Here is a 25,817-nt window from a genome sequence, read left to right on the forward strand (position 1 = left end):
CACACTAAAACAGAAATAAAAAGTGTAAAAACTTCATGGCACCTTCTTTAGTTACGTATATTGCGCCCTATATAATACATTATACTGAAAAAACATATTGTAATTTTCAAAATAATTATTTTAATTTGATAACTTAGAAATATTTGGACATGAATGAGTAGTTTATACTGTGTGGAACCTGTATGGATTGACCCTTATGTGAAATTACGAGAATTCAAAGAACTTGATAAACGACTAAATGATACAAAAGCAAGTAAAATTGACATTTATTTCAATTAAAAAAATGTACATTTCAGCATGTACTTCATAAACATGCTTTTAAGAAAATGAAACACGAAAGAAATGGTTAGCTTTGCTAAACTTACAAAATAAAAAGAAATAACTAATGAAATTTTACCTTAGTTCAAGTTACTCTAGTAACAAAAATACGCTGATACCAATGATTAAAATTTAGTAGCATCTAAAAGACACTTCAATATATTATGTTAAAAAAATTGAGTAAATTTAGAGCATTCCCTCATTTTCAAAGAAACATCTGAAATAGAGGAAAAAATGAAATTTTTGAAAATTTTCGATTTTTTTAAGTACAATTTCGTCATCAAGATATTCATAAACAGTTATTAAATTAGAGCAGATAGTTACTTATAGATAGTTTTTCAATCTGAATTATTTTTACTGTTATTTTTTCATTAAAAGAACTAGAAGAGTGATTTAAAATCTGAATTAAATTGGCAAAATTTCAATTTTTACTTTCTTCTATATCTAATATATAGAAGAAAGTATTGGATTCGTGCAAATTTTCGAATTTCGAATTTTGACGGATTCGAACGTTTTGAGGTGTGCCGAGTCCATTTCGACTATTTTTGGAAAATGTCTGTCTGTCTGTGTGTGTGTGTATGTATGTGTGTGTGTATGTATGCGTGTATGTATGTGTGTCACGTCTGTGTGTGACCAGTTTTTTGTGGCCGCTCTACAACAAAAACTACCACATGAAATCGAACGAAATTTAGTACACATATGTGCCCCTATGTGAACTTGTGCCCATTAGTTTTTGGCGCGAATTCCTCCAAGGGGGGTGGAGCAATGGGACGTTTTTCGAGTTACGCGTGTTTGCTATTCCTCAGGAAGTAACTGGCGGAATCAAACAAAATTTGGTCCATATGTTGGTATTAACAGGAACAGGTGCTGATTTAATTTTGGTGTCAATAACTCAAACTGGGGTTGAGCTATAGAACGTTTTTTGTCGTCAATTGTGACTGCTGTATCTCAAGAAATAATGAACGGAATGAAAGAAAAATTTATCGGCAAGTAGCCCTTAGTGGGTATAAGAACTGATTTTATTTTTGTGTCAACAGCTAAAAAGGGGGTAGCGCAATCACCCGTTCTTTTTTTCCATTTTGAGTGCCCTATCTCAAGAAGTAATGCTACGTTCTGGTTGAAATTTGGAATATATGTGAATCCATATGTAAACAGGCTTTGGTTCAATTTTGACGCCGATCGCTCCAAGAGGTGTTGATTTTTTTTTTTTTTTTTTTTTTTTTTTTTTTTTTGCGAATAAAAATATTTTTATTACTGCAACAATAAGAAGGATAAATCGTAATAGATTGTCGTCTGCGTATTTCTCGTGATTTTAATTGTATGGAAATGATCGGAAATATTATCTCAATGATTTAAAATTTTTAACTGTTGCCATCTTATGTTTGTTAACAAATAAAATATTTGTAATTAATTCAAGCAAGGCTTTTAAAATAACTTTCAATTTTCGCTCTTTGCTTTGCTTTTGCAATAATTCAGACATTGGGATGGTCGTCAAGTTTTTGCATGTGTAATTTTGTTTTTGTTGGGAATATTGCTTCCTCGTCAAGCATGGGGAGGGATCAGAAAAAAAAAGAAAAATATAGAAGAAAGTTTCGTGATGGCCACAACATACTAGTTGTTAATATCTCAGATTCAAAAGAAGATCGGAATAAATTTTACTTTTCTCTTTCTCAATAGAGAATTGTTTATAGAATGCGGAAATATTTATTTTTTAAGTGTACGTTTATAACTTATGGAGTTATTGAGTCACAAACTGGTAGCAATGAACTCTGAAAATTTAGGCTTAGCGTAAGCATCAACTTCTAACTTCAATAACAAAGCAACAAACAGTTTTTAAACTTTCATACTTTGCATTTCCTTATAGATATGCATGGTTTACCTAAATAAAAATTTTCATTGAAATCTGTGACATGTCAGCCACAGCTGATTTGCTCATTTCGCATGGAATGACCCAGGTATGCATTTTGGGCAACTTTGAGTCATGTCGGTTGTCTTTGCCCCATTTCAATATTGTTTAGTGCATTCGACTTCAATAAAAATAAAATAACAATAATGAAATAGAATGCAATGTTATGAACTAAGTTTTATATTCTTTGTTTTACGAGGAAAAAAAGTTGGCAACATTCTTTACAGTTGATTGCATAAGTCAATATGTCCAACCACGGATTGTATGGAATTTTCAAACGTCCAAATAAGAAGAATCTATCTGAATGAGGGGGAGAAATTAAAAATTTGATGCCGCTATTCCGCTCATTTGAATGAGACTATGCTTATGCAAAAGCTGGCATCGCTAAAAAATAATAGATTCGTTCATTTCCGGCTGTAAAACGAATTTTTGTCTTTCCATGCAGTCCGTGGTCAGAAAGTATCTGAAGTTATAGTTCGGAAGCTATTTTTAAAGCTGTTGAAGTTTTTCTTTCTTCATCGTATTATTCTTTGGAATATAATAGAGGATATAAATAGTGTTGTGAGGTACAAATGAGGATTTTTTTAAACAATTTCTCATTCTCTCTCTGTGTCTGTCCATTTATCTATTATCATTACGGAGGTAAATCCAGGTATGGGGTTGTGAGGCTTCAGCCCCTTTCCCTTCCAGACCAGAGAGAGAGCCCCCATCATCGTTAAAAAACTTCAGTTTCGGAAAATTTCTGCGATAGAATTCTGAACCGCACTCCTTCCCTTAACTTCATCAAAGGTGGTCTACAACTGCTTTTTAAAGGCTTTAATTTCAAAATTTTTCGTTAGCGTGCCCTCAATTTTTCTCCCTTCACATTATTAGAGATCGCCTCAAATTTAATTTTCGGACCTTTAGTTTCGAATAATTTCCAAGATTGTCCCCGACACCCACCCTATCCCTTAACTTCATCAGAGGTAGTCCACAATTGTTTTTGAGAACTTCAATTTCAAAGAATTTCCGGGAGAGCGTTAACGATCTTCTCCTCCTGCATTACGTTGATTTCAATAACTTTGTAGAGGGAGGAGAGTCTAACAGCTCCAACCCTTCATAAAAGTCCCTGAACATCCCCTCCTTCCATCATTACCAAAGGTCGTCCAACGTGTGTTCTTACAACTTCAATTTCGAGAAATTTCCATGGGAATACTCAGCACCCCTCCAACTCTAAGCGAATATTGTAATTGCAACTAAGTTTATATTCTTGATTCTCTTTTTCTGCCTCCTCAGTTTTTTGGCTTTGTCTTCAATGACTCCTATACAGTTCCTCGCGTAGTAGACTTAACTCATAATCCATATGGGGCGGATACAGATTACCGTTTTAGGGGGCGGCTGTCATACTTAAAAATGACCCCCCCCCCCATGAACGAACCTACGGTTTTGGGTATTGAAAATTTCTGAAACTGCTCGGGTGTCAATAAAAAACACTAAATCGACCAGGGATAAGGCATAAACATTACTAGTAAATTTCGTATGCAATGAACATTTTCAAAAATTTACTTTCAAAAATAATTGATGAAATGGAAAAGACTACTGAAATCTCAAACATATTATTCATTAACTGTTTGAGCACGACGTGGACGGATAGTATTGTCGTCGGTTCAGGGAATTGACCCTCCCCTTCTCTCCGCCCCTGAATCCATATAAGACAGTCAAAAGCAAAGGGATGTTATTCGACATTTTTAAGTTTTCAGTAAAACGCGTTTAAAGTTGCGGTGCTAGGTAGGCTTTCACTAAAAAAAGTTTCTTAAATCATGCTGTATAGCAGCACCTACCAGGCCTACTAGTACTATATCTTGCCCAAAAACAGAGGAGAGGTTCACTTTCCATTTTTACAGTTTATCTCTAAATTTTTAAATTTGGCACTTACATTCCTTTGCTTCTCACTGCCTCATATGGTCGCAATATCGTCAGAATCTTTTCTTAAAATTTATATTTTCTTCCTATATGTTGCTTCCGTAGCTATTCTTCACCCAAGGAAAGTCCGTTAGTGCATGTTCATACATGCCTACCTAACTATAAATCTGAAAACTCCTCTTTTTAAGGCCAAACAATAAAAGATTCCTGCTTCCGAATTGAAATGTACCGCCGTAGGTGCCTGTTGCTCACAACGTTCAATATATCGCACATTTATGTGTCTGTCTTCTTGCTTCGGATAAAACTCATTGTTCCTGGAACAAGATTACGATTTATCATTCATTTTCTTCCTTTCTCAAATAAGAATCGCGTCTCAGAAGAAGAACTTTGTCGAAATGTTCTTTCGATGTCTGGATGGAATTTTACTTTCCCGGAAAGAATCCGCGTCTGCTCCATCTTCTCTTCTTTCCACATTCCGAAGAAAATTTACCATTTTTTGAATCAAGTTGATATCTACTGCTCTCTTTCAATTTATTACCAACGAAGTTGTCAAAGTTGTTGAGAATAAAATGAGAAAGTTAGAATCCTTGTCTTGATTTTTTTTTTTTTTTTTTTTTTTTTTTTGCATTTCTTTGTTTCACTTTACTGTTTTCACGTAATTTGTATGGATTTTTTTTTTTTTTACGTAAAAGGATTTATCTGTTGTGTTCTGTTCTGCATTTTTCAAGGAAATCTGTTGCTAAGTGTAGATGAACATCTCTTTCTTGAATTAATTTAAAAATCTTGTGAGACACAGAAAACTGATCTTTTTTTTTTTTTTTTTTTTTTTTGCAATTTTTGGGAGTCTTTTTTTAACGTAAATATTCTGTTTTAATTATCTTGGATAGCTTGACAATTGTTTCATATTTATGTTCTTTCATTAGCCCCATCAATTCATTTTATTTAATAAACTGGGGGTAATTTATTGAGTTTTAAGTTTTCCCTTTTTCCCTATATGGAAGCAAGAGTTGTTATAACTAGCATATACTTCAAACCATAAAGTAAAGGGAATTCCGACATCACTATTAAAACTGTGGGTTGCATGCGGTACCTTTTAGGGTCAAACGTTGTTGCACCAGCGGTACATCCTAAAGGGCAGTAGCGGATCTTAGGTGGCCCAGGGGGGCCCGTGTCCCCCAAAGGATGAATTAATTTAACTATCTTATTTATTATTAATTAATTGACTTCTCTATAGCGATTTTATTTATTTATTTATTTTTATAGTTGGTTAAAAAGAGCACAAAACAAAAGCATATTTTGAAAAAAAAATTGTTTGCTAACGAAGTAGTATTGGAGTCAAAGGCCAGAGGGGCAGAATACATTTAACTCACTAGTGTCGAATTCAAGGGAAAGAAATATCAGAGTTCGTTTATTAGTTCCTCTTTGATAGAACGAACAATTAACATTTTTTAAGAAATTTATAGGCATGCCTACAAGAATCATTTCAATCCAGGAAACTATTTTCAAATAAATGAATTTCTTTCTCAGCTTATAAAAAATGCAAACTGAAAGAAATATGGTAGTTTCTTGGCAAACCCATGATATTAATGGAAACGGCATGTGGTATCAATATGATATCTCAATTGTATCATGGCTTTGAGAACAAAACACAGTAACTGCTTTGAAACTCACTCAAAAATAGTTTCTGAATTCTTCAATAAAACAAATGTTATGAAGCTATGATTTTCTGAATCATATAATATTTTGTAGGAAAAAAGAAATTAATTGATAAAAACTCAAATGAGGTATGTGTTTTTTAAAGAACCTCAGCTTCGTGTTATAATCATTATGACACTGTTTTTAATTAAAATCGCTTATTGTATAGCATCAGCATCTGGGTGACATTTTGTTGGGTTTAGTATTTAATTGGCTTGAAACATTGAAGGTATTTCACGTCCACATTCGAAGTATCTTTGTGCATAATATTTATGTATTTTAAGTAGATTCATTGGCCTAAAGGAATCTTTAAAAAAAAACTAAAAAATAAGTCATGAAAACTTAGTTGTAAAACAGTGTATGGGGAAGGGGAGGGGGTATTCAATTTCCTGGGTCCCCTCGAAAAGAATTTTCTGTATCCGCCCCTGCTGAAGGGCGCTATGTTGGCTCATTGTGGCAGCCTTTAGTGTTATTTTTGAACATGAGGTGCCATTGTAATTTGTAACGTTTACAACACGATTTATGTAAGTTACAAATTTGATAAATCGTATTGCAGATTTTCTGCAATACTTTTCGTAGGATGGGCTATGATATATGATGTCATTTTATAGTTATTTCCAGAGCTTTAATTAATTTTCTTTGGTCACACTGCAGTGAATCACGTATTTCACTGTCTATCAATCTCAAATGTAATAAATCTCTAAATCGAGGCTAAGTCAAAGTGAGAAGAAAAAGTAATCTTGATTGCTTAATTAATCCTTTTGTGTGATTATAAAATAGCAAACCTGTATGAGCATTCTTAAAATTGAAAATTGTAATTTAATTTCAAGAAAGTCAATTGTATACACGAAAATACCATTGACCCTAAACAAGTTCAAAAACACATATTTTGATGGATTTTGGCGCAAACCTAGGAAAAAAAGACACTGCCCACTGACACAGGGTGTCTTTTGCACTTTATGATGACTAAACAATTTTTTTGAAAAAAAAAGTACTGTCTAACCACGGATTGTATGGAAAGGCAAACATCCGGTTTACACGCGGAAATGGAAGCATCTATTAGTTTTCAGGGATGTCAGATTTTGCAGATGTATGTTAGCCTCTAAATTAAGCAGAGTCTCATTCAAATGAGCGGAATACGCGCATAAATTTTTTATTTTTCCCCTCATTCATATGGAGTCGCCTTAACTGGATGTTTGCCAATTCCATACAATCCGTGGTCAATCTAGTATCTATTGCATTTCGATACAACTAAGCAAAAGTCAAAAATCCTGCAGAAAGAGAGACATTGCAAATCTTAGCCTTTAATTAATACAATTTCGGTTTTAAAAAAGTTATAGTTATTGTATTAAATCATAATTTTGTCTTTTTTTTGAAAAAAAATCATGATTTTTATTCTTCTCTTGCAGTGGTGAAGCAGTACTATGAGGTGCAGGTGTATGACGAGTACGTGATTCGAGGCAACACTGCTGTGCTCACGTGTCACGTGCCTAGTTTCGTAAAGGATTACGTCACTGTTACCTCTTGGATAAGGGATGATGTAGTTACAGTTGCCTCCACTGTGCAAGAAGGTGAGTTTATTACACGCAATTTCCTTACAATCGATCGGGGTAAATCAGGAACACTTTCTCCGATCTTTAGCGGGTTCACTAATTTTTCTATTTTATTTTGATTTTTGTATCTACGTTTGTGTATAAAAATCTGAGGATGATGCCTCAGCAGTCAACGAAATCAATGAAATGTAATGTTGAATTAAAATTCTGCTGAATTTTAAAATTGTCGTTTGGGAAACAGATCTCAAGTTTATCTATCCTCATATACATGATAGCTAGCCCCTTTGTGTAACGGCTCTAATAATAGCGAATTCACTGATCGAGTAATGCTGACGTCATCAACTATGAAACTCGCCCTATAGCATGGTAATATGATAATACTTTTTGGTAATGCTTAACATTCAGTGAAAGGCTTTATTTTGACAAGGTTGAACTGGATCCGGTCACTCAACTGTTTTACTGGTAAGACTGTTCTTTTAGGAGAGTGAAGAAACGAAAAAGTAGTCAACAATGAACGCCATCTACTGTAGTTTAGGGTTAATCCATTGGAGTCAGGGAGAAAAAAATTATAGTACTGTGAAATTAATTGGGAGAAGCTCAAAAATGTTCACATTGTTGTTCGATTGGTATAGGCTAACTTACATCCACCGTTGAAGCATTCTAATACGAAACATGTCCTCTAACTTGAATGAGATCCCGTCCATGGTTCTGCATGAATTTCAATGAATTAGACCATAAATTTTTGATTTCGTCCGCACCAAACGAAACTTTTATAAGTTTCTCAATCATTGTTTTCTTGGTCGAGCAGTCTATTTTACTCAAACGTCTCTTTACCACTTTTAACAAATTTTATTTAGGGCTTACATCAGGTCAGGTCCTCCAGAAGTAAAATAAGCCCAAACATTTCTTCCTTAGGGTGCTTAACTGTTTGAAGAAGATGTTTTTCCCTATCTGGAACTATGTCTGGATCTCTGTGACGCGCACAGCGCCTAAACCGTACGGCCGATTTTCATGAAATTTGGTACAAAATTAATTTGTAGCATGGGAGTGTTCACCTTGATGCGATTTTTCGAAAACTCGATTTTGTTCTTTTTCTATTCCAATTTTAAGAAAATTTTACCGAGCAAATTATCACAACGTGGAAGAGTAAATTACGAAATTATCATAACGTGGAACCGTAACATGGGCGAGCCATTTAACATACCCAATTGGCGAGAAATTCATCATCCAGTATTTGTAAATATAGTGGCGAACCAAATGACCTTTTGATTTTCTACTACGGGCAAAGCCGTGCGGGTATATTTGAAACTTTTGCTTTCCTCGCAAATAAGTGATCTGTGAAAGTTATCGCCTTCATACGTTTCTGACCCCTTCAGTCGTATACTCGTATAGAGCAGTAATTAGGAATTAAATGACTCCAGAATGACCTGTATATAAAGTGAGCCCATATGATGGACCAGATTTCAAGGAATCATATTTTCGGAGCTACTGCACATATTACAATATGTGTGTGATACAGGAATTTAAGAAGAAGTATACCAAGTTGCTTTTTGAGCAATCACGAATTGCTTGTTGTCCTTATTTGACCAAAGTCGTTGTTTCTCTGATTTTTTTAGATTACCATGACGACGGTTGTGTTTAATATTTATTTAGAGAGTGAAATTTTCGTCGTCACAGTTACAAATTTTCTGCGGTTTTATATTTTTTTGAGCAATCACGATTGCTTATTGCTTTCATTTGACTGTTTTTGATGTCCTATCATTTTTCCCACCGCCACCCTCCACAGCATCACCGTCGACCGGGTCCTCACGATGCTGCACCTCTACCGAAAACCGTCTCCAGGTTTCGTCAATATCCTACACTTACACGCATACATACACGCACCTACACACATACACATATATACACCTACACACATAACAAACACATACACACAAACACACACACACACTCACATACACACAACTACCCACACACTCATGCCTGCACACAGACACAAACACATATGCCTACACACACATACACATACCCCCACACACACACATACACATACCCCCACACACACATACACACAACTACCCACACTCTGATGCCTGCACACAGACACAAACACACATGCCTACAAACACACATACCCTCCACACACAAACACACACGCTTACATATACGCACACACTCGTGATTGAGAAAAACATAATTTGAATTCAAGATGACAAAATTCAAATTAATTTTTTTTTATATTTATTTTTATTTTATTTTTTTTTTTTCGGGACTTAACTCAAGCAGACGTTACATTAAATATAGGGTTTTTTGGAACAAAATTACGTTTTATCAGGAAAAAGATCAACATCGATGAACTTAAAAAGAAAAACTTCATCAAAATATAAAATTTCCAGATTACTAACTTCCATCATTTAAGATTGATAAGAAATAAACTAGTATGTTGTGGCCATTACGAAACTTTCTTCTATATTTTTTTTTTTTCTGATCCCTCCCCATGCTTGACGAGGAAGCAATATTCCCAACAAAAACAAAATTACACATGCAAAAACTTGACGACCATCCCAATGTCTGAATTATTGCAAAAGCAAAGCAAAGAGCGAAAATTGAAAGTTATTTTAAAAGCCTTGCTTGAATTAATTACAAATATTTTATTTGTTAACAAACATAAGATGGCAACAGTTAAAAATTTTAAATCATTGAGATAATATTTCCGAGGGGCCGTGGTAGCCTGATCGGTAAGGCATTGGACTCGGGGCCGGAGGGTCTCGGGTTCGATCCTCGCTGGTCGAAGACCCACCGTCGTCATTAAAGGGGACTGGGCGACGTTAAATATGCTCGTGGTCTCAATGTCCTCCAAGTGAAACGATACCTCTGGGGGTGCTAGCACCAGGTAGCTATTAGCTCTTGGACTAGTTCTAAATTCTCATTAACTGTTCGATCCGGTAATGGTGCTGCCATCTATCGGTATATAAAATAATGGAGGCAAGGCACTTAGTATGCAGTCCTCGACATAAATACAGTTGAAGTCAGTTGTGACTCTTAATAGGAATAATATTTCCGATCATTTCCATACAATTAAAATCACGAGAAATACGCAGACGACAATCTATTACGATTTATCTTTCTTATTGTTGCATTAATAAAGCTATTTTTATTCAAAAAAATAAAATCAACACCTCTTGGAGCGATTGGCGTCAAAATTGAACCAAAGCCTGTTTAAATATGGATTCACATATATTCCAAATTTCAACCAGAACGTAGCATTACTTCTTGAGATAGGGCACTCACAATGGAAAAAAAAAACGGGCGATTGCGCTACCCCCCTTTTTAGCTGTTGACACCTAAATAAAATCAGCTTTTATACCCACTAAGGACTACTTGCCGATAAATTTTTCTTTCATTCCGTTCATTATTTCTTGAGATACAACAGTCACAATTGACGGCAAAAAACGCTCTATAGCTCAACCCCCGTTTGAGCTATTGACACCAAAATTGAATCGGCATCTGTTCCTGTTAATGGCAACATATGGACCAAATTTTGTTTGATTCCGCCAGTTACTTCCTGAGGAATAGCAAGCACGCGTAACTCAAAAAACGTCCCATTGCTCCACCCCCCTTGAAGGAATTCGCGCCAAAAACCAATGGGCACAAGTTCACATAGAGGCACATATGTGTACCGAATTTCGTTCGATTTCATGCGGTAGTTTTTGCTGTAGAGTGGCCACAAAAAACTGGTCACACACAGACGTGACACACATACACACACACATACACACACACACACATACACTCAGACAGACAGACATTTTCCAAAAATAGTCGAAATGGACTCAGCACACCTCAAAACGTTCGAATCCGTCAAAATTCGAAATTCGAAAATTTGCACGAATCCAATACTTTCTTCTATATATTAGATATAGAAGGAAGTAAAAAGAACGGGCGATTGCGCTACCCCCTTTTTACTTTCTTCTATATCTAATATATAGAAGAAAGTATTGGATTCGTGCAAATTTTCGAATTTCAAATTTTGACGGATTCGAACGTTTTGAGGTGTGCTGAGTTCATTTCGACTATTTTTGGAAAATGTCTGTCTGTCTGTGTGTGTGTGTGTATGTATGTATGTGTGTGTGTGTGTGTATGTATGTGTGTCACGTCTGTGTGTGACCAGTTTTTTGTGGCCGCTCTACAGCAAAAACTACCGCATGAAATCGAACGAAATTTGGTACACATATGTGCCCGTATGTGAACTTGTGCCCATTGGTTTTTGGCGCGAATTCCTCCAAGGGGGGGTGGAGCAATGGGACGTTTTTTTGAGTTACGCGTGCTTGCTATTCCTCAGGAAGTAACTGGCGGAATCAAACAAAATTTGGTCCATATGTTGCCATTAACAGGAACAGGTGCTGATTCAATTTTGGTGTCAATAACTCAAACGGGGGTTGAGCTATAGAACGTTTTTTTGTCGTCAATTGTGACTGCTGTATCTCAAGAAATAATGAACGGAATGAAAGAAAAATTTATCGGCAAGTAGCCCTTAGTGGGTATAAGAGCTGATTTTATTTTGGTGTCAACAGCTAAAAAGGGGGTAGCGCAATCGCCCGTTCTTTTTTTCCATTGTGAGTACCCTATCTCAAGAAGTAATGCTACGTTCTGGTTGAAGTTTGGAATATATGTGAATCCATATGTAAACAGGCTTTGGTTCAATTTTGACGCCAATCGCTCCAAGAGGTGTTGATTTTTTTTCTTTTTAATAAAAATAGCTTTATTAATGCAACAATAAGAAAGATAAATCGTAATAGATTGTCGTCTGCGTATTTCTCGTGATTTTAATTGAATGGAAATGATCGGAAATATTATCTCAATGATTTAAAATTTTAAACTGTTGCCACCTTATGTTTATTAACAAATAAAATATTTGTAATTAATTCCAGCAAGACTTTTAAAATAACTTTCAATTTTCGCTCTTTGCTTTGCTTTTGCAATAATTCAGACATTGGGATGGTCGTCAAGTTTTTGCATGTGTAATTTTGTTTTCATTGGGAATATTGCTTCCTCGTCAAGCATGGGGAGGGATCAGAAAAAAAAAGAAAAATATAGAAGAAAGTTTCGTGATGGCCACAACATACTAGTTTTTTATTTGTGTGAATAAAAATAGCTTTATAATTGCAACAATGAGAAAGATAAATAGTAATAGACTGTCGTCTGCGTTTATCTCGTGATTTTAATTGCATGGAAACATAGACTAATAATAAGAGTAGACCGAGCTTTCCCAGACTTGCTGATGAAAAAATTTTTTCATGGATACATCATGTGACTGGTGGAAGGCTTGGCGAAAACTTTGGCGGCATGGTTGCTAGATGGCAACATTATCTATAGTTTGACACTCGACATGTATCTTAAGACGTAATGTGTTTTCATTATAATTTTTTTTCCAGGTGCAGAGATTGAACTGTTTTTCTTTTAGTTATGCATTATTTTGACATTAGTAATTAGTTTTGATCACAGTTTTCAGTAACTTTTATTTCATTCGGAACTGCTACGTCAGCGTTGGCGAGAACGTATAATGGCGTCAACGTTTTGCGTTAACGCAAAAATGTACTAATCGGTATCTTAAATTGAAATTGTAGGTAAAAATCTTACCGTTTGCCGATTCTTTTGGGGCACTTGCATCTTTAATTGCTTAGAGAGTTATTGAAATTGAATAAAGAAAATGCACAATACTATCTAAACGAAAAACTCCCTATATTAACAAAATATTTACAACTTAGAATAACAAATTTACAAATCGGACTCCATAAATGATTCCGTGTTCCATCAATTCTATTCATTTTATTTCTCGCCGGCGTTGATCGTCTGCTACGATGAACGTCCGCTGTTGCTAGGATATCCACCAGTCACATGGTTTGGTTTATGAGCAGCAAAAGGGTTGCCATAGCTCGGTCTACTCTTATTATTAGTCTATGATGCATGGAAATGATCCGAAATATTATCTCAATGATTTAAAGTTGTTAACTGTTGCCATCTTGTGTTTATTAACAAATAAATGTTTGTGATTATTTCAAGCAAGGCTTTTAAAATAATTTTAAATTTTCATTCTTTGCTTTGCTTTTGAGATAAATCAGGGATTGCGATGGTCGTCAAGTTTTGGCATATGCAATTTTGTGTTTGTTGGGAACATTGCTTCCTCGTTAAGCATGGGGAGGGATCATAATTATAAGAAAGATATAGAAGAAAGTTTCGTGATGGCCACAACATACTAGTTTTTTATTGATATGCCTCGTATTACCTATTCTATAAATTCACCAGTCATAATATGAACTAGACGTTAAATCCCGGTTATCACAAATTTGCCATTTCAACTGCGCTTGCGCGCGGACTTAGCTTTTTGGGCTTTCTAAGATTTCGTGTTGCTTGTTTATATTTAGGCTGAGCGAGAGTCCCACCAAATTAATGAATGCGATTAGAATATTTTCACAGCAATTTCGTGATATAATATATGGAACAACGGATATGAATAACTGATAATCTTGAGAGAAAAATGACACTTCAATATTTATTAGTTTGGAAATATTTATTTAACATAAATGTAAAACACGTTGTGTACTTCAAAAATAATTGGAATATTAGCACAGAAATCCGTGTTTTGCGGATATTTTACGTTAGGCGTAAACAACCATTTTTATTTAGGTTGAGGGTTCAGCTTTGTATTGCAGGTGATGCTGCAATTCTAGAACGCTCTTCTGAGGTTAAAAATGGTCCTGAAAAAGGACAGACAAATCAGACACCGAATCCATTAATAATTAAGACGCAAAACTCAATCTTTACTGAGGCACAAAAAACTAAATCGGAGAAAACTTTGTTATTTCTAATTTTTATCTCTTGCTATCTCATATTTATTACCAAATTTAAAATGTTTGTAATTAATTTTAGCAAGGTTTTTGAAATCAGCTAAGTCCGCGCGCAAGCGCAGTTGAAATGGCAAATTTGTGATAACCGGGATTTAACGTCAAGTATAATATGACGGATGAAAAATTTCTTGGCTATTTCCATCCCATTCCCTTTGTAGACACAAGAAACCCAACGAGGGTTCTATCGCAATACGTGAATGTAAAAACATATTTTGAATTCATAACGTCAAAATTCTAATGATTTTTTTTATATTTTTTTAGTTATCACGAATTGCTTATTGATTTCACTTGATCATTGAATGACGTCCACGTCCTCCCGCGTCCTTTGATTTTTATCTTTCGATACTTATAATAATGCAGGCGTTCACGTGACTCGAAATCGAAATATTTATGAACGACGTTTTTGACTTTGTACACAATATCCAGCATCCAGCCCCTGGCATTCATGTGCGTTTTAACGTCTTGAATTCAAATTATGGTTGCGACAAAAGTCATTAGTAGAAACAAGAAATCCAACCAGTACGTCCTTTTACAATTCGGGATTGCGAAAAAAATAATTTGAATCCAAGATCTCAAAATTCAAACTAATTTATTTATTTTTTATATATTATTTTGTTTATTTATTTATTTATTTTATTTATTTATTTATTTATTTTGTAATCCTTCAATTACTAGGAACTATGGTGGAATGACTTTTACTTCACTCTCATTCTAACTGCGACAATTAACCGTTCATAACAGAGCATTTTTCAAAGAAAACCAAATTTTATGACTTTAAATTACAAGTAAATTGCCACTTTTTTTTAACGAAGTAAGTCGAGGTCGGAAAAATGGAAACGAAAAATGGGAATGTTAAAATGGAAATGACGAATTAAGCTTATATGTCGAAGATTTCTATTTCATTTCTACTTCCCGTTTAGCGAAATAAAGTTATTTTCCGCTTTATCAGCGCTGTTCATTTTCTGAGAAAATTAAACGTCCAATTTCTTATTTATTTAATCAAATATTTTCATCTTCCATAAGAATCGAGTACCTTCATAAATCCGAAAATATTTCCTTACTTAAGAAATGTCATAACATACAGAATGAAAAAAAAAATTGTTGGATTTGCAAGTTCCTGAGAAGTTATCGTATCAAATTTTGATATATCGAACGCTAAATAACTTAAATAGCCATCAGCCACTTCAGCATTCGTTCTAGATCTTCAATCATTTTTGTAATAGAAAAGAGAAAGTAGATCTGGAATTTTGCTGACTCGGACGAAAAGGGGGGGAAACTGAGATTAGGTTCGGAAGAAACTGCCAATTTATTTCATTTCGCCAAAAAATGGGACGCCAAATATCGTTACGAAGTGCGGGAAAATGTGGCAACAGAGATAAAAGTAAACTGCCATTGTTGGCCACGAAAGTTTTTAAAGAATATCGTAAATGACGCGATGATGGAACTTCGGATTAATGTGGGGTCGTTCCCGAAATTTTAAAAGTATTTTTTCTGAAAGAGCATGTTTAAAAACATAGGATTTGACATTTTAAAAATAATTTGTCAAAGTTGACTATTTAAAAAAAAATATATTTAAACCGGCGCGGAGACTCCATTTTGTTTTTTACACTTCTGCGCATGGCATCACAAATGATGAACTGCCATTCACTGTTGCCATTGGCGCAGAGATCAATATTTAAATCACTTCTTTACTCATATGTAGTGGCAACGATATGGCTGATTCAAACGTAGAGCGCAATATTTAATTCGCTTCTGAATTATCATAACCTGGAAATCTGGTAAACAGCATGCGTAAACATTTAGAGTGCCAGTGGAATGCGCCAAAGTACATCATTTGTGACGTCATTAAAGACCACGCCTTGTTTGAAAAATCGGACATTTAAAAAAATAATTTTAAAATAACTGTTCGGAAAATGAAAGTATTTTTTGGGTCCACGTTATTTTTTCGCTCATTCTATCAACTTCAGTGACTAAAAGTAGTACTTTTGACTGAAGGAAACAACGCCATTGATGATTTTTATCTAAATAAATTTAGAACGTTCTTTTTGTATAAAGAAAAAAATCCGTGTATCTCACCGTAATTTTCCAAAACAAATAGATCGTGATTTTCGAAAAAACTCAGTCGTCTGCTATTTCAAAAAGAAATATGTTATTCATTCTGTAGCAATTGCTCAGTAAGTGTTCCACGATCTATTCTTCCACTAAATTAATATTTTTCATAAACAACAAAAAAAAATATAATTTTGGTTTGTTATGTTTGATGTTCTTTAACCCTTTGAGGCATAGTGGATTCATTTGAGTACATATAACCTTTTATTCATTTATTTATTTTTTAGACAACTGATACTGTGGCTTCAAAAGTTGGCTGAAAAAATGGCTAAATAGAACGTGGCAAACAAAGCCACGATACATCGAAGATACAAAATACTTTTTCTGAAATGGGGTCGTTTCCAAAATTTTAAAAATATTTTTTCTGAAAGAGCAAGTTTAAAAACATAGGTTCTGACCATCTTTTAAATAATTTGACTAAGTTTAATGTTTAAAAAAAAAATACTTTAATCGGAGCGCTTTCATGTTTACGCTTCTGCCGGATGACATCACAAATGATGAAAGGTCATTCAGTGTTGCCATTCACAAAGCATAATATTTAATTTGCATCTTTATTCACGTGTACCGGCAACGATATGGTTGATAGCAAGCATAGAGCGCAATATTTGATTCGCTTGTTGATTATCATAACGTGGAAATGCGATAAACATATGCGACAAAGTGCATCACTTGTGACGCCATAAAGACCACGCCTTGTTTGAAAAATCGGGCACTTTAAAAAATTAATTAAAAAATAACTGTTGGGAAAATGAAAGTATTTTCTGGGTCCATGTTTCTTTCGTTTTTTCTTTTTTTTTCTTTTTTTGCTTATTCTATCAATTTCTGTGACTAAAAGTAGTACTTTTGACTGAAGGAAACAACCCCATTCTGTTACTAGAAAACAAGCTGTTTTCTTTTTCTCAGAAATGGCGACAACGACGGTTTGGCATTTAAAATTACCCTAAATCAGCCAATCAAAATCCGAAATAAAGTTACCCGCAGAAAAAATAGCTGATGCGGTGCCAAAACTTGAAGACCCTCGAGGAGCGAAATGTAACCAAGCGCAATGATTGGCCGCTTGATTTGATCTCGGTGATTGTCCTGGAACTGTCATTTTTCCACAGTTTTCGAAGTCAAGTAACAAGTTTTCAAAGTCTTCCAACACTCCTGCTTGACGTCACCGTCGAAAACTTGATTTATATTGGTAGTTTTTAGTAGGACGGGTTTAGATTTTCTGTGAAAAGTGTATCAGATGAAGCAAATATTTAAAATTTGAGTCGTCATCGTTAAAATAAAATTTAATTGATTAAAAAAGTCTGCCCTCTTTTTTTCGTCGAGCTTATTGCATTTTAGTGTAACATCATTTTCAGGTTAAACAGAGCGAAAAGTGAATGTTTGAATATTTGGCCAGTAGGGTAAATTTTAAACTTTCTTGGATTTTATTTTCAACGTCCATAACCAAGTTAAACTGCGTAATTCGAAAATATACCTTAAGAAATAATATTAAATCATAAAAATAGTAAATAATGGGGTTGTTTCCTTCAGTCAAAAGTAGTACTTTTAGTCACAGAAATTAATAGAATAAGCAAAAAATAATAATAATAATAATAATATGGACCCAGAAAGTATTTTCATTTTCCCAACAGTTTTTTTTAAATTAATTTTTTTAAATGTCCAATTTTTCAAACAAGGCGTGGTCTTGATGACGTCACAAATGATGTTATTTGGCGCATCTTTCTTCCTCGTTTCCACGTTATGATAATCATGAAGCGAATCGAAATTACGCTCTGCACATGCTAAAAACCATATCGTTGCCAATACACGTGAGTAAAGATGCGAGTTAAATATTTTGCTCTGTGAATGGCAACACTGAATGGCATTTCATCATTTGTGATATCATTGGCAGAAGTGTAAAACAATGAAAGCGCATCGATTTAAGTATTTTTTTTTAATATTAAACTTAAACAAACTAGCCGACCCGTGCGGAACTCCGCACTGTAATTCGAATCGTTTCATAAGGCATTTCGCTCTTTAAAAACTTCAAAGAAAGAAATGAAGAAAACCAAAGAAAAACCGAAGAAAGTAAACGGAAAAAAGTAAGAGCACAAGAGAAGGCATGTAATTTGAAGACATCAGTAACAAAACCTCGTTAAATACAACGTTGTGATAATTTGATCATCGCTCCCCTTTTGGTTGTACGTATTTTCAATGCAAATATAAATATCATTAAAAGTGTGGCTGAGTGACACGTGAGAAATCAGTAATTTTGCATGTGAAAAAACAGGTTGTGGCAAATACAGTCCTGCCCATGTGAGCATCTGACGGAAAAAAAGAAACATTAAAGAGATATTTATGGCACGGATTCGAACTGGCGCCATTCTGATTAACAGTGCGACGCTCCAACAAACCTAGCAACTGTGCCTTCCTTTTCGAGTGCTAGTCATTGAAGGAATGCGTAATAAAACACAGTAAAAAAGTTTTTCGCCGAAAAAAATATAATAAGATCATGCGTCTATGTTTTGTCATTAGCCAGCATGATACGATTTAAAATTAATCGTAAAACATGGAATTTGATTAAAGAATGAGGAAGATGTCACGTAGCGATTGAAACAAACATTCTAGAGAAGTAATAAATTCGGTTGAAAAAATAAGTGTTTTTATTTTTGAATATTCAACAATTTCCCATAGCAGGCTTCTTTAACCTGTACGGCTTAAAAGCCCGCTCTTGTTTTTCTTTTAATCGAACACTTAAAATTCAAAACCAAAACCAGTTGAACTGAGTCCGTTTTTTAAGTGTAATTTTCGAACGTAGACAAAATATATTTTTTTTTCAGCCGAAAGCAGAGGAGTAGAAAATGATTTCTTACTAATGAAGTTGATAATTATTTTAATGTTTTATATCGTATTCGAATAAATAATTAAAGATTTACTGGTTGAAACTCGTAGTTTTAATTTGGCGTAGTATTTTTTATTTGTACAAAAGTTCGAACACTGCTTTTAGAAAAATCTACATTTCAGCATACAATGAAAATGTTTTTCTGCACAAAAAGGATTCCCTTGAGGTATATCTAATACTTTTTTTATGCTTACATTATGCTCCATGGTCTGGACGGAGTCAAAGCTTTAAAAAAAAAAAAAAAAAGGAAGAACACCCTTCGATTAGCAGTCAACTTATCTGAATGATAACTGTAGCTTGCATAAAGGAGTCGAAACACCAAATAGCATTCCCACTGCATTTTTTTTTTTACGTGTGTTATCTGTTGTATGTTATGAGTACATGTAATGCGTAATATTACTGTAAATTTGCTATTATGTCGGACAGCCCGAACTGGCCCGAAGTTCAGACAGTTTATAGCCGAACGCTCTACCGAAAAAAAAACCCACAGGTAATTTTAAATTTTTTTTCTTGCTGAGAATTGTTTTTATTTTTAAAAATTTTTACAATTTGTTATCGCAGGCTGTTTGAACCGTTATGACTTAGATGGCAGCACGTGTTCATCATTTAACAGCACGGTTAAAATACAAAATAATTTGAACTAAGTTCTTTTTTAAGCGTAGCTTTTCAAATGTAGTAAAAATGTGATACGCTATTTGTTTTTTTGCAAAAATAAGAAAAAAATATATATTACCCTTTAAATTGAGGTAGTATTTTTTTATTTGTACAAAGAGTCAAAAACGAGCGGCGACCAGCTGGTCCGCCTTTTTGCGCCATTCGCCTTTTTGCGCCAGGGTTGCCGCCTTCGGCGGCTGCTTAGACAATTTAGCGACGGTATTAATCAGTGGCGGATACAGCCGGCGGGCAACCGGGCATTTGCCCGGTGGGCCGGTCATGCTTCGGGCCGATCAACTAACAACAAAGTCTTTCGGGCCTGTCTACTAACAGCAAAATGTAAATTTTGAGCGCATGTGTTTAGAATAACGCAAATTCGCAAAACTAAGCCTCAGCTCCTCTTTACGCATGGGCCAAAGCTTGCGGGTGGAGGGAGGCAGGGCCGTCACCAAGAGGGGGAGGGGGAATTTCTGAAATGGGGCTTCCCAGGGCCAGATTACCACACAGGCTGACTTGGCCTAGGCCTGGGGTTCCATGTCCCTAACGTGCCCCACATTTTTGCATAGCACTGCAACGATATGAAAAATACATGTATTTTTAAAAAAATAAAAAAATATGACTTATTAATTGGAAAAAACTTCTTTGAAGGGGAATTTTTAATCATTCTGCCAGTAACGAATTTACTTGGTCACGATTATGAGGGGGCCCAAAGAGGATTCATAAATGCACGTAAGTGATTTATACATAGTTGTGTGATTAGACAAAGAGGTCTCCAAAAGTGCATTCGTGCTTTAAAAATGTAAATCAAACACTGCATAGTCTTCAGAAGGCCTCCAAATTAATGTGGGCCTAAGACCTCACTTTTAGTTAGTCTGGCCTTGGGGCTGCCAATATATTTTTAGTGGTATAATTAAAAATAAATGAATAAATTAAAAAAAATAATAATAAAAAAACAGGAAAACCTTAGCGGTAGTAATAAGTTAAATACTTTTGGTCTCTTTAGCACTTTTATTTATAAATGACAATTCACAATCGCTATAAAATGCAACTTACACCAAGGGTCGACGTGAGGTCATGTCAGCTTAGTTGGAGAATAGGGGTCCGGCTCGACTTTGAACTCGCGCAAGAGAGTAAAATATCCTAATGGTGAAAGGTATAGAAGGGGGCCTTTGAACAAATTGGCCTATGTCATTTTTTTCCTGGATCCGCTTTTGCTCTCGGCGACCCTTTTTATAACAATTGGAATAAAAGTGACAAAATATTTTTCCGGTAAAATTATTTAAAAAAATGGAATCTTAAAATACCATTGAGGAGCATGAAAGACTCTACATTATTAAGATTATCAAATCAAAGGTCTAAGACCGCCAAAACGCAAGTTTCAAACATTTTTTGACGAATCATAAAGTATTCTGTACGCTGTACAAACTCACGGTTTCGGTCCCCTCAGTTTGAAAAGAAAATAAGTTGATAAAAACCAATGTCGAAAGAATTCCGGTGGTCGCCAGAACCTCCCCCCCCCTCCTCCTAATATCATCGAAGGTAGTGTAAATTTTAAATTTTTGGGCTTCAATTTTGAATGACTTCATAAGAGACCAGCCGAATCCACTCCCGCCATAACATGGAATTCCAGTTTCGAAAATTCGTTGGAGGAAAGCATTCGAACCTCTCCCATTTTTTTTTTTTTTCTTTAACATTCCCAAAGATGGTCTTTTCTGGGAAAGTGCCCCGTCCCCTCTTCTCTTTCGGCATTATCAATGAAGAATGTTTTAAATCTCGTTTTTAGTGCCTAAATTTCGAAAATTTTCTGGGGTGAGCCGCCTGAAAACTCTTTTTCCTAACATCACTGAAGGTCAGCAAAAATTTCGTTTTCAGAACATAACTTTCGAGAAACTGCCGGTGCCCTACTCTTTACCAAAAAAGGCTTTTAAGACTTCAATTTGAAAATTTTCTGGTGAATGGAATCTATCTCGACTTAAAATCACCAAAGATCTTCTTAAACGGCGTTTTCAGAGCTAATATATTTTTTAAATTTTCAGAGAAGAGCCCCCGGAACCGCTCTTCATACCATATACTCGAAAATAATTTAAAATTCTGTTTTTGGATTTCCACTTCCGAAGAATTGCAGCAGGAGAAATCCTGAACCCACGATCCCCTAACATCACCAAATATTGTCTAAAATTGAGTTTTTAAGACTGCAATATAAAATTTTCCCTGGGAGAAGCCCCCCGGACCCCCCTATTTCAGACTCAAATTTAATCTTTCCATTAAGTTTATATTGCTAATACTTTAATGACTCCCAGAAGCCATAAAGCTAAGTCATCTCTCTCTCTCTCTCTTTGTATTGATACATGCGTTTGAAAAAAAATTTAGAGGCTGCCAAATTCGTACTCGACCCCTCCCACCAGGTTTTTGACCTCGCATCGAGTCTGGGGGTCGTCAGGGTATGGCAGTATAAAAAAGGGAATGTTTCTGACAGGGCCCAGTAATGTATGTCTGTGCCGAAGAACCCATCACGTTCTAAGACGGCCCTAGTCTTTCACCCATGAACATCGCTAGATCAGTTTCATATAACAAGGCAATTTATTTACTTGTTATGATTGCAGAAAAGGACATACTATCCAAGCAGTGTTATCATTACGAAAGTAGTCAATCAAGTTCCGAACATTATAAAAATACTTAAATGGACAATTACAATCACAAAATAAGGTTTAGCTAATACTGTATCAATTTGTTCACCATTAAAGCGCAGAAGTGTTCCTATCTGTTTAATTTTGTTTAAATAAAACACATTTAGTTGTTAAGCATAATTTCCTCATATTTAAGTGATATCCTCAATTGGTAGGTAAAATTCAATATCTATAAGAGCTATGGGGCCGCTTCATCGCCTAATGCCAGGGCCGATTTTTTCAACCAATCCGCCACTGGTATTAATCAATGTGTTTCTCTATATATCAATATTTATCATTCGCCTTTTTACGCCGATGTTGCTGAGAAGGGGAGACACAAACGACGTACTCTTCATGCAAATTTTGTAGAAAAATAACAAAAAGCACTTCCACTTTTATGTGAAAACATTGTTCTTTCAAAGTCATGGTGTGTGTAGGGGGGGGGGCACTGACACCCCGTTGAAATTCCTAAAATGACTGGCATGCCTCTTTCTTGCTGTCCATCTACTATATCAACCTTTATATTTGTCTATCTATCAAGCTATACGATCTAGGCATATCTACCTCCTGACAGTAATCTTTTTTTTTTTAAATAAGTATTAATTCGAAAACAAAAACATTTTTTGTCCACTCAACCTCTATCTATCTCTGTATCTACCTAACCTAACCGCCAATCCGTAACAAAAACAAAGATCATGCAAAAGATCGCGGGCTTTATTTATTTAATCAGAATAGCCCGCAAAAAAAAAGGCTCTATGTTCCCCGTAGTGTTCAAAAATTAGCGCTTGCAAAAAGATAAAAAACTATTTTAAAAAAAGGGTAAAGAGAAGGCAAACGATTTCAGTTGGATCACGTGATGAGTTAAGTTCGGAACTCATCCGGCAATCGAACAGCTCGCGTTGTGTTCTGCCATTAAAAAAATTGTAAAAAAACTATTGCGTATTTTTAAAAACTTTTTTCTTCTGAAGGGGGCAGAATGTTTTTACTATTACCAACTAAACTTTTAGAATTGAGGGTTCAATACTTTTTGCAGGATGGGTTTCGAAAAAAATTAAACCCAGAAAAAAATGCAAAATAAAGGTTTTTTCAAAAATTTATAAAAAATACAAAAATTGCTCTATCTTCAAAATTTTTTCATTCATCATAATTAAAATTAAATTTCCTACACTATATTACAAAAAACATTTGTGTGGTGCTATTGGTTCGGGGTCTGTGAGGTAAAAAGTACTAAAAAGTGCAAAAAAACACATAAAACATTAAAAAACTTTTTTTTCTAATTAAAATATCAAAAATCGAAGCCCGAGGTGCACAACTTCAGCAAAATCTACACCTGTATACCAAATTTCATCTTTCTGGGCCTGGGCCTTACCGTTTTCCCGGGATGCGCGCCACACACACACACACAAACATCTTATTTTATTATATGTATAGACTAGTGGTACCCGCATGGCTTTGCCCGCAGTAGAAAATTAAAAGGCCATTTGGTTCTCACGTATATTTACAAATAATTGATGATGAATTTCTCGCCAATCGGCTATGTTCATTTGCTTGCCCATGTTACGGTTCCACATTATGATAATTTGGTAATTTACTTTTTCACGTTGTGATAACTTGCTCGGAAAATGATCTTAAAATTGGAATAGAAAAATAACAAAATCAAATTTTGGAAAAATCGCTTCGAGGTGCACACCCCCCATGCTATAAACTAATTCTGTGCCAAATTTCATGAAAATCAACTGAGCGGTGTAGACGCAATGAGCGTCATAGAGATCCTGACAGATATCCAGACAGACAGACAGACTTTCAGCTTTATTATTAGTATAAAGATAACTTTAGTGTCTTAATTGTTTTGCTGCACCAGGAAAGTCAAAACTTTCAACAAAGAGAAAATTTGGAAAACGTACGTATTTGGACAAAATGATCGAGGATACGTTACAACTGCTATTAAACCAGGCTTTGGGTTTAAAAACAAAGTTACTCTGAAATTATTTTCAATTAAAAGAAAACTTTTGAGCAAAAGAGAAAAAATAAGGAATAACTTTAAAAAATGAGTTTTCGGAAAACTTGTCTTCATGATTAACTTGTCTTCATTTGTCATTTCGATTAAAACTTTCTTCCCCGTAAAGCAAATATGAGCGCAATAAACTTAGTCTCTCGCGTTGAATCTTTACTAATAATAAAGCTGAAAGTCTCTCTGTCTGGATCTCGCTGTGTCCGGATCTCTGTTTGTCTGTCAGGATCTCTGTGACGAGCATAGTGCCAAGACCGTTCGGCCGATTTTCATGAAATTTTGCACAGAATTAGTTTGTAGCATGAGGGTGTGCACCTCGAAGCGATTTTTCGAAAATTCGATTTTGTTCCTTTTCTATTCCAATTTTAAGAACATTTTCCCGAGCCAAATTTTCATAAGATGGACGAGTAAATCACCAAGTTATCATAACGTGGAACCATAACATGGGCAAGTCAATTGGCGAGAAATTGACCATACATTATTTGTAAATATACAGGCGAACCAAAAGACTTTTTAATTTTCTACTACGGGCAAAGCCGTGCAGGTACCACTGGTAATAAATAAAGTTATGAAATTTTCTTACACTTCGCACAATAGTCATTATTTAACAATTCAACAAAACCTTTATATGTCTCAAAATGCACAATTCCCGCTCTCCCTCTCACACAAAAGCCTTGAATATTTGATACAGATTCGAAGAACCCCCGACGATTTTTGATTGTTTGTAAAACTGTCTGTGTGTTTGAATCTACAGGGACTGTCTGAACGCAGAAACTCGTGTTAATTCAATTAATTATGCACGAAACTTGTGTGCTCAGTTTATTGTGTGTAGCATGCGCACGCTTTGATACAGATTGGGACTCTCAGTATTAGATGTATGGGGCGGTGACGTCATAGTCTCCGCGGACGATCGATTACGTCGTCTTTACGTCAATGCTACACCCTCTTTCTTTCTTGAATAACATAGTTTAAGTAAAACAACTCACCTGGCTGCCATATTTGGTCATATCGAAGTTATTATCTCTGGAAGATTATTCAATATATAGTTTCAAGCGAGTTTAATCGTTTTATTAATGAGCAACGAGAAACTTTAGAAAAAAAGAGAAAAATAAGTGTGTGTGTGTGTGTCGCTGAACTAGACTTAAGTGGGTCTTTGATGCTTTCAAAACTCTTGCAAGACATGCGTTATTAAAATTTAACCTTGAAAACAAAAAGTTATT

The 25,817-nt window shown here is 35.0% G+C and overlaps 1 protein-coding gene across 1 annotated transcript in view; it reads left to right on the top strand.

The window, feature by feature from the left end:
• The window catches only part of LOC129226213 (cell adhesion molecule Dscam2-like), a 174,337-nt gene that overhangs the window by 41,006 nt on the left and 107,514 nt on the right, over positions 1–25,817 (top strand). The window contains 1 exon segment of the mRNA XM_054860812.1: positions 7,231–7,392. Coding sequence (XP_054716787.1) covers positions 7,231–7,392 — 162 coding nt within the window.

This window comes from Uloborus diversus, chromosome 7, assembly GCF_026930045.1.
Source record: "Uloborus diversus isolate 005 chromosome 7, Udiv.v.3.1, whole genome shotgun sequence".
In the NCBI taxonomy this organism is placed as follows: Eukaryota; Metazoa; Arthropoda; class Arachnida; order Araneae; family Uloboridae; genus Uloborus; species Uloborus diversus.